Raw genomic sequence first — 11,266 nt, forward strand, 5'->3', positions numbered from 1 at the left:
TCAAATTGTAAGAAAGTAAGAGATTTTATTCCCTTTGAACAAATTAGGTTACCTACTATAAAATTGGTTAAAAATACGTTGATGTACTAAAAGGTTTCACTTTCATACGAATAAGTAAAACTACTATGGTACTTTATACACACTATTTCCAGGAGCCAACCAAGAAAGCAACAAGCAATTTCGACAAAAGTGTGTGGCATCTTGTAAGAAGGCTCCGTAATTTCTATTGACTTTAAATTCAAGTCTTTTTCCAAGTAATTGACATGACATTTTGTCACTTTGTATGCCTTTACCTCTATCTATAAAAATGATAACACGACACATACACACACAAACCACACAACAAGAACCTCACTTCACTCTTCAAATTAAAGCCTCATTCTCCCTTCTTAGTACATTTTCAAACTTCCATGTATACACAAATTAATAGTAAAAGAAGAAGAACTACTACTGACATGACAGACTCTACACCATTAACATTAGTTTATGTTCAAACCCTGTTGATTATATCCAACACTGTTAGTGTAATATACCGAGCGTATACTAACAGTCAGTACTCGTTCTTAGCTTTCATCTTATTCGTATATTTCAGTTGCTTCTTGGCCAGCTACTTATTGTCTATATATCGTAGCCTTCCATCGAAAAAAGTTTCATTGGAGAAGAATTTGTTGGGATTTGTTATATGGTTCTTGATTTCTTCCATTACTTTTGGGTTTGTTTATCAATTTTATCCACTTTTTGGATTTTTGGCCGGTCTTCCTATTTATGTGATAGCCATAGCTAGCAGTGGAATTATGTTTTATGACTATGTTATTTGTGATTATCAAGATGAAGATGATGGTCATAATTGGGAGTGCTTTGGTAGCAATGAACCTATAAAGAGGAGTTATTGTGAAGAAAAATGGGAGGTCATCTGGGAAAAAGTTTGAGGTTTAAAAAATTAAAGAAATGTTTGTCTGTACACAGAGTGCTAGAGTACCCATCTCAACTTTATGTATGGTACATTCGAATTTCCAGTATTAATATGAGAGAGGCAATTATAAGTATGTTAATGAATCCAATACTATTTAAATCCAACAATCAAAATACTACAAATAAATAAGTTAATAAAGCTAAGATGAAAATTGAACAAGTTTTTGTTCAAGTGAACAAAGACACAACAATAACAATGACAAAATAATTTTGAGCTCCCCAAAGCAGGGAGCAGGGGAAGAGCTACAGTATGAGGTATCGGCTAAGACGAACTCAATAATTTTTTCCTAATCTTGTATTTTTATTAGAAAAATTATTATATTATATATAAACTCCCTCTATTCCATATTAGTTGTCCTGTTTCGCTTTCGAGAGACAAGTTGACTAATTTTTGGAGCTAAATTTAATTAGATCAATTCAATATTTTAAAATTATAATTTAGATATTCAAAAACTACACAAACAGTACACTACAAACTGCAATTCTTCTCATATTAATATAGTGAAAAAATATCTCAAAATATTGGTCAAAAATGATATAATTTGATTTTTAAAAATTGCTATATAGAAGGATGTACAATGTGTATAGAAAAAGAATTTTTTAATCTGAACTTTGTGCAATCACGAATCTTGTTATACTGTTCATCTCTTTCTCTTAACCTTTGTTCTTAATAACAGTCTTCTTTAACCACACCCCGGTAACCACGGCCAACATCGTCCTTTATTATTTAGACATTAAAACGGCCTTTTTAAAACCTAGGAATTTACAGGTTAATCCATCGAGGTAAACATATAATGTTCATCTCTTTGAATAAATTTAGTAACTAAACTTAACCGGGAAAAAAAGCTAAGGCAAACATACTGCAAAGTCAGAGTATTTGAGTATGTTTGGAACAAAGAGAGTAAGTTTTTTGGTGAAGAAATTTTTTTTTATTGATCAATCACCGCGAACAGTTACATGGATGCCTCCTTATCTACCTCTTAATCTCAAAACAAAATTTACTCTTGATGAAGAGACCATGGGTTCACATGCCTCATATTTTAGCTATAAATTCGCCCCTGATGCAAAGTAAGTAAACTGTCTACATGTTCTCTTTCTCTAGCACTCAGCTTCCTAGACAAAAAAGAAGCTCTCCCCAGTTTGCACTTCTGCTTGAGCTTATTATCAAATATTATGGTCTGGTGATGGGAGTTTTAAATCCCATACAGCATTATTCCTTGCCTTCTTTTGTTTGTACTTGCTTCTTTTCCTCTCTTCTCCTTTAGGCTTCAGGTACGCCTCTCTTTTTTTCCTCGTTCTTCTTCTTTTCTCCTTTGTTTTCGGCGACTTTTTTCTTCTTTTGCCTATATTTTTTTTTTCCTCCTTCCATTTTTTTTTCTTTTTCTGTACGCAACTTGCGACTTTCTCCTCTGTTTTTTCTTTTTTCTATTTTCTCCTCTGTTGTTTTTTCTCTTCTGCACCAGTGACTGTTTTGCTCCTGTTTTTTTCTTTATGAATTATTGAGTCATTCAAGTTCTAGACTTTTAGTATCTATTATTTACTTTTAATTTTTGAATTGAAATATTTGCTAGTGAGATTTTGATTATTTATATATGCAATTAAATATTTTAATTTTTTGGTATTTATGGGCGCCGTACTTCAAAAAGGCGAGGCAGGCCCTTGTCACCTTTTGTCGCTGCTCGCCGTCCAAAACACTGATTTCCATCAAGCTAAAGGGGTGTGATGTACATAGCCTACCTTAATGCAGGTATTAGTGGCTGCTTCCGCGCAACCCGTGGCCTATAGGTCACACGTAGAGACAATTTTATCGTTGCTCCAAGGCTCCACTTCTGCGCTAAACGTACCGAACAGTAAAATTGAATAAAATTCCAAGTTTAATTGATTTACTACTATTCTATAACACACTGAAGAATATACAATTACAAGACACATGATTACATTAAGCAATTCCAAACATGAAAACCCTAATAATACATCAACCATATAAATCAACAACAACAACAACAACCCAGTGAAATCCCACAACGTGGGGTCTGGGGAGGGTAGAGTGTACGCAGACCTTACTCCTACCAAGGTAGGACGGCTGTTTCCGAAAGACTCTCGGCTCAATAAAAAGCATAAAAAGAGGTCAGATAAGGCTAAGAGATTCGAATCGGTATGGAAATAAAATAACGCAAGCGACACAGATAACATAGGATAATCAAAGCACAGGAAATAACAGATAATAGCAGAAATCAGAGCACACGAAATTATACTGCGATAATGCGACTACTAATAAGAAAAGATAACGAGACTATCTACTAGCCTTCTACCCTAATCTGGGTCCTCCAAACCCTCCTATCTAAGGTCATGTCCTCGGTAAGATGTAACTGTGTCATGTCGTGTCTAATTACCTCTCCCCAATACTTCTTCGGCCTACCCCTACCTCGTCTGAAACCATTCATGGGCATCTGTGTCTCTTCTCTTCACATGCCCAAACCATCTCAATCTCGCTTCTCGCATCTTGTCTTCCACCGAGGCCACTCCCACCTTGTCCTGAATATCCTCATTCTTAATCCGGTCACTCCTAGTGTGGCCACACATCCATCTCATCTTTCTCATCTTGGCAACTTTCATCTTTTGAACGTGAGAGATCTTAACTGACCAACACTCCGCCCTATACAACATAGTCGGTCTAACCACCACTTTATCCTTTATCAAAATAAGAAGGACAATAAATCTACCCTTCTTTTACTTCGAATTCACCTTTTACCCTATACATAATTTACTTTTACTGTTCTAACTTGTTGTTCTCTGTAACGGTGTTTGAGATAACTTTCTAAAATCTCCATAACGCAAACAAACCTCTTCATTTCCTCTAATTGTCGGCTCAGCTCGGCTTCTCTAGCCCTAGCTCGCTCAAGCCGCGCCTCCGTCTCGGCTAACCGGTCACGGAGGTTTTCGACCCGAGCTGCTGGTGAAGTTCAGGTTCGGGTCGGGTCGGTAAAGTCGTCTATTGACGGTAATCGTTGACTGCCGTAGCACATTTTTTTTTGGGGGGGGGGGGGGGGGGGAAGAGGAGAATCAACGGTGATTATCTCTTGCTTAATTTAGACCGTTTGATCTTTAGTAAATGATCGAAAAATGATTATTCACTCGTTCAAAGAAATGATTAAAGTACTGTATTTACTTTGCGTTGCTTCCCTACGATTTAATCAGCTAATTTTGGAGATTTGTGAAAAAACTAAAACTTTGTACCTAACAACCGTTAAATCACACTATACACTTTCAATACGATAAAAAGTTGCTCGTACTCGATTTTTTATTAAATCATGAATATAGAATATGTGTCTATTATACATATTTTTCTCACTTAATCGTGATTATATGATATGCATTTCACTTTAACTTTTAATTGCGAAGGTTAATGGGGGCGTAAATAACTTGTTGGTTGTTGATTAGTCTGAACCTAATATTTACGACCAGAGCATAAAAATATATGTGAAACTTTATTTAAACTTCAAAACAAATTATTTTTGAATCTATAATTTTTAAATAAAAAATAAATTCAATGCAAAAAATCTTAAAAATTGAACTGATGAAGTTTAAATTTTTAATTCATTTATCAAGGAAGTCATTGTCCTTCTTTAATTAATGCCAGGCACTATTTTTTATTTTTTATGACAAGGGAATCCACAGCTGCTACCTTTCGAGTGCTCATAGATAAATCCCGCTCCTATGCAATACATCACAAACCACACATGAGAGATAACCTGATTAAGGCCAGACACTATAAAGTTAGTCATTAGCATGAGAATTGTTTTTCCAGTGAATGATTTATAATTAACTTGCGTAATTGCTACACTAAATGGGAGAGATTTCTATATACGAGATAACGATAATATAGAAATATCTTACACTATCAGGTCATGCATGATAATTATATGTATTTGTTCATGCCATGTGAAATTATTAAATGAGGTAACCTATTATAGTATTATACAACTCGTTAAATTACCAGGGCCGGCTTTAGCATAAAGCGGCTAAAGCACAGGCCTTAGGCCCCTCAATTGTGAAGGCCTCATTTTTTAGTAGCAATGAATTACCTTCTTCTAAAAAAAAAAACACTTTGAATGAAAAAGTATTACAAAACTACCATATAAATAAAATTGTTTTAATGATGATTTCAACAATTGAGTATTATTTTTGGAAATAGGATCCTATTAATAGTCTTTTGGATGTAAAAAAAATATGTTTTAAAGATCGAATATGAAGAAAAAATTTCAAGGAGTACAAAAACAACTACTTGACATAAATCCTAGATTATTTTACACATTATATGGTTGTCATAATTTAAATTTGATACATTATGACATGATTAATTCTTGTACGAAAGTTATGTCATTCTTTGGAGTGGTACTATGTATATATATATATTCATTGTTTTCTTCTTCTACTAAGCGACGTAGAGTTTTAAAAGAAAGCATATCTAGTCTATCTCTTAAATCATCGTCATAAGTACGTTCGAAAGATCTTATTGAAAGTATTAAAATAATTAGGAGCCCGTTTGGATTGGCTTATAAGTTGGTCAAACCAGCTTATAAGCCATTTTTAACTTATTTAGGTGTTTGGCAAAAATAAAAAATAGTTTTAAATTAAGTTAAAAAGTGCTTAAAATAAGTCAAAACCAAGAAGTTGCTCAACCCCAACTTTGTTTTTTTTTTTGGGCTTAAAAGCCATTTTGGTTTGACCAACAACTTTAACCTTTTATCCCTTATATTTTCTGTTAATTCCAATACTACCCTTACTTCTAAAAACTCTTTAAGCATTTTTATCCAAACACATAACTGCTTATTTATAAAATAACTTTCAGCACTTAAAAGTACTTTAAGCATTTATGCTTAAAAGTCACTTTTTTCAGCTAATCCAAATGGGCTCTAGATTAATTATATAGACTTCAAAAAATATATATGCAATTTTTTTTCAATTTTTTTTTTTTATCTTTTAAGGCTTTTTTTTTAAAGTTTGGCTTTAGGCCACAAAGATCGTTGAGCCGCCCGTGTAAATTACACTGATGTTACTAAATAAATAGGTTTCTCTTTCAGTACGAATAAATAAAATTCTTAATATTTATACTAAAGTAATTCATTATTTCCGGGAGCCAACAAAGAAAGCATCAAGCAATTTCCACAAAGTGTACATGTACTGCATCTTCAAAGAAGGTTCACAGAAACTACTCCATAAATTCTATTGACTTAAATTCCCCGTCTTTTAAGTAATTGACATGACTTTTTTGTCACTTTTATATTCTTTACCTCTATCTATATAAAAAGATAACACACACACACACATAAACCGCACAACAAGAACCTCCCTCTAGTCTTCAAATTAAAGCCTCATTCTCCCTTCTTAGTACATTTTCAAACTTCCATGTATACACAAATTAATAGTAAAAGAAGAAGAACTCCTACTACTGACATGACAGACTCTACACCATTAACATTGGTTTATGTTCAAACCCTCTTGATTATATCCAACACTGTTAGTGTAATATACCGAGCGTATACTAACCGTCAGTACTCGTTCTTAGCTTTCATCTTATTCGTATATTTCAGTTGCTTCTTGGCCAACTACTTATCGTCTATATATCGAAGCCTTCCATCGAAAAAAAATTCATTGGAGAAGAATTTGTTGGGATTTACTATATGGTTCTTGATTTCTTCCATTACTTTTGGGTTTGTTTATCAACTTTATCCACTTTTTGGATTTTTGGCTGGTCTTCCTATTTATGTGATAGCCATAATTGGCAGTGGAATTATGTTTTATGATTATGTTATTTGTGATTATCAAGATGAAGATGATGGTCATAATTGGAAGTGCTTTGGTAGCAATGAACCTATGAAGAGGAGTTATTGTGAAGAAAAATGGGAGGTCATCTGGGAAAAAGTTTGAGTTTTAAAAAATTAAAGAATGTTTGTCTGTACACAGAGTTCTAGAGTACCCATCTCAACTTTATGTATGGTACATTCGAATTTCCAGTATTAATATGAGAGAGGCAATTATAAGTATGTAAATGAATCCAATACTATTTAAATCCAACAATCAAAATACTACAAATAAATAAGTTAATAAAGCTAAGATGAAAATTGAAGGGAGCAGGGGAAGAGCTACAGTATGAGTGAGGTATCGGCTCAAACGAACTCAATAATTTTTTTTTAATCCTGTATTTTTATTAGAAAAATTATTATATTATATATATACTCGCTATATCCCATATTAGTTGTCCTGTTTCGCTTTCGAGAGACAAGTTGACTAATTTTTAGAGCTAAATTTAATTAGATCAATTCAATATTTTAAAATTATAATTTAGATATTCTAAAACTACACAAGCAGTACACTACAAACTGCAATTTTTCTCATATTAATATAGTGAAAAAATATCTCAAAATATTGGTCAAAGATGATATAATTTGACTTTTAAAAAAAGAAAGTGGATAAGTAATATGCGATATATATATATATATATATATAAATCTAGTAACTAAACTTAACCGGGAAAATAAGCTAAGGCAAACATACTGCAGAGTCATAGTATTCGAGTATGTTTGGAACAAAGAGAGTAAGTTTTTTGGTGAGATTTTTTTTTTATTGATCAATCACCACTAACAATTACATAGATGCCTCCTTATCTACCTCTCAATCTCAAAATACAATTCGCCCTTGATGAAGAGATCATGGGTTCACGTGCCCCATTTTTAGCTATAAATTCTCCCCTGATGCAAAGTAAGTAAACTGTCTACCTGTTCTCTTTCTCTAGCACTCGGCTTCCTAGACAAGATGAAGCTCTTCTCAGTTTGCACTTCTGCTTGAGTTGTATTATCAAATATAATGGTCTGGAGATGGGAGTTTTAAATCCCATACAACATTGTTCCTTGCCTTCTTTTGTTTGTACTTGCTTCTTCTCCTCTCTTCTCCTTCAGGCTTCAGGTACGCTTCTCTCTTTCTCCTCCTCCTTCTTCTTCTTCTTCTTCAGTTCTTCTTCTCTCTTCCTCCTCTGTTTTCGACTTCTTCTTCTTCTTCTTCTTCTTTTTTTTCTCCTCTGTTTCTGGCGACGTTTTTCTTCCTTTGCATATTTTTTCTCCCTCTTCTTTTTCTGTACGCAACATGCGACTTTCTCCTCTGTTTTTTTTCTTTTTCTATTTTCTCTTCTGTTTTTTTTTTCCTCATTTGCACCAGTGACTGTTTTGCTTCTGTTTTTTTTAATGAATTATTGAGTCATTCAAGTTCTAGACTTTTAGTATCTATTATCTACTTTTAATTTTTGAATTGAAATATTTGCTAATACGTTATTGCTGGTGAGATTTTTATTATTTATATATGCAATTAAATATTTTAATTGTTTGGTATTTATGGGCGCCGCACTTCAAAAAGGCGAGCGGCGCGCTCGCCTCCCCTGATACGATCCGAAATGGCTCAAGTGCTCAATTTTATCCAAGAACTTGTGCTAGAAGCAGAGACAAGGACTTTCAAGCTTTAGAAGCCATGTTCATGGAGAATGAAGCTATAGAAGCACTTAAAGGGAGTCATTGGAGGGCCTTCAAGCTATGGAAGATAGCATGGAGGAAGAAGTCAAGAGACCAAGAGTCCAAGGCCCGAGGCTTGCCTCTTAAAGTGGCTACAATTGCAAGCTTGGGTGATTCAAGGCAGGAAGATGACTATTTGCACAAAGGGCTATTTATGCAAGTGGCTACTTTGCGCAAGAACGATTATGCTTGCAACAAGGCCATGCATGAAAGGTTTATTAGAGGGTCATCTATGCAAGGAGGGACGTGTTTGACCATTGAAGGTCAATTCTCGAATTGAAGACTACACTAAGAAGACTAGCCAAACAAGGCCTTTGCCTCATTAATGACATTTTTGTAATAACTTAGTCTTCTTTAATCTAGGAGTATAAATACTAGACTTAGACATTTCATTTACTTAGATTATGTTAAATTGAGATGAATTTCAATAGAGTTGTTCATTTGTGGATTCATTTAGATTACTCTTGGTTGATTATCAAGTAGTATAGGTTCGTTAGTAGGAATCGATTAGGAGGGTTTAGGTTTCATATACCTAGGTTTGCCTATAATTCCTTTACTAATTGGGTCTTGCTTTTATCCCTCTATTTCTCATCCCAATTTCTTCACTTCTCATCCCTTAATTTCTTCATTATCTTTGTTTCCGCGTTTTGTTGATTGAATATGTGTCTTCCACAAGCCGGATCGTATCATCCCCTTAAGGCGAGGCAGGCCCTTGTAGCCTTTTGTCGCCGCGCGCCGTCCAAAACACTGATTTCCATCAAGCTAAAGGGGTGTGATGTACATAGCGTACCTTAATGCAGGCATTAGTGGTTATTTCCGCGCAACCCGTGACCTATAGGTCACACATAGAGATAACTTAATCGTTGCTCCAAGGCTCCACTTCTGCGCAAAACGTACTGAGCAGTAAAATTGAATAAAATTCCAAGTTTAATTGATTTACTACTATTCTATAACACACTGAAGAATATACAATTACAACACACATGATTACATTAAGCAATTCCAAACATGAAAAACCTAATGACACATCAACCACATAAATCCTTTATCAAAATAAGAAAGACAATAAATCTACCCTTCGTTTACTTCGAATTCACCTTTTCCCCTATACATAATTTACTTTTATTGTTCTAACTTGTTGTTCTCTGTAACGGCGTTTGAGATAACTTTCTAAAATCTCCATAACGCAAACAAACCTCTTCATCTCTTCTAATTGTCGACTCAGCTCGGCTTCTCTAGCCCTAGCTCGTTCAAGTCGCGCCTCCGTCTAGGCTAACCGGTCACGGAGGTTCTCGACCCGAGCTGCTGGTGAAGTTCGGGTCCGATCAGGTCGGTAAAGTCCTCTATTGACGGTAATTGTTGACTGTCGTAGCACATTTTTATTTTTTTCAGATAAAATTTTAGAGTTGTTGTGTCAATGGTTTGGAACGTTTGTGATTAGATGAGAGTTAGGAAAGGTGTAGAGAATCTACGGTGATTATCACTTGCTTAATTTCGACCGTCCGATCCTTACCAAACACTAAAATAGATTCGTCGAAAAATGATAGTTTTAGCTACTCCCTCCATCTCATATTACTTATTCACTTTCCCTTTTACATAATGTCTTTTAAGAGCTCATAAATAAAAATGTATTTTTACTACGTTACCTTTATCTCTCTCCAATTAATTATACTCTAATCAATATTGGCTACCTTAGAAAACAATTAATGTTAAGGGTAAAGTAGAAAAACTTAATTAATTCTATCTTAATTTTGTAAATGGACAAGTATTTGGGACGGATATTTATAGTAATGTGACAATTAATATGAGATGGAGGTAGTATCAAGTGACTCAAATTTGTTTGGGAAATTGCATAAATAGTCGCCCACCAAAATAATAATCTTCACTGTATATTTTTTGTATATCAATGAATAATATACATAATTTATACATTTTTATACATAAAAAAGTATATATATTTTGTATATTTGACTAGCGAAAATAATTATTTTCGATCGATAGGTCAAATGTGTAACTTGCTCAACTTATTTACTGGTAAACCTTCTTAGAATGTGAAATTTTTAATATTGAAAATAAGATAGATTACTTGTCACAACATGTAAGAGGTGACTTGGTGGTGTAAAGTAATTTTACGCTATAATGTATATAACTTAAACTCATAGAATACTAATCAGTTTTTTTCACTATAACATAACACCACCAAACTCCTCTTCCATTCCTTTCAATTTAGTTGTACCATATAATCCTAATCAAATTTGCAGCGAAGTCTTGTGTTCAAACATCAATATTGTGTATATTGTTCAAATTAAGGGGAGTTGTTAGATTTTTAAACAAATTGAAGCCGGGAAATGATTTTCACCTATATTATTTTAGTGATACTTTGTTAAACGTTTAAAGAATGCCAACATTTTACCCTCTATTTTTAGATACTGTAGACTTCATGCCTATGAGTTTGTCGCAAAATCAATTATTGATTTAACTTGTATATGATAAAAATAATTGTATAGAAATATTTTTATTTTTTAGCACTTTACAATTATAATTTTTAGTTTTATAATCTTTTTACAAGAGATTTTTTTTTTTACAAATAAGAGATTTGAAAAAATCATTTTTCTTCTATTCAAATTGTAAGAGAGTAAGAGATTTCAATCCCTTTGAACGAATCAGGTTACCTACTATAAAATTGGTTAAAAATACGTTGATGTACTAAAAAGGTTTCACTTTCATACGAA

General features: G+C 33.6%; 1 protein-coding gene across 1 annotated transcript; it reads right to left on the reverse strand.

Moving 5' to 3' along the window:
- Positions 1–3,701: 3,701 nt before the first annotated feature.
- On the reverse strand, positions 3,702–3,998 carry LOC132615725 (protein SKIP34). The gene is given in 1 exon segment (XM_060330333.1): positions 3,702–3,998. A coding segment is annotated over 1 exon segment (273 nt). The 3' UTR covers positions 3,702–3,725.
- Between the last annotated feature and the right edge of the window lie 7,268 nt (positions 3,999–11,266).

This window comes from Lycium barbarum, chromosome 10 (assembly GCF_019175385.1).
Source record: "Lycium barbarum isolate Lr01 chromosome 10, ASM1917538v2, whole genome shotgun sequence".
NCBI classification, from domain to species: domain Eukaryota; kingdom Viridiplantae; phylum Streptophyta; class Magnoliopsida; order Solanales; family Solanaceae; genus Lycium; species Lycium barbarum.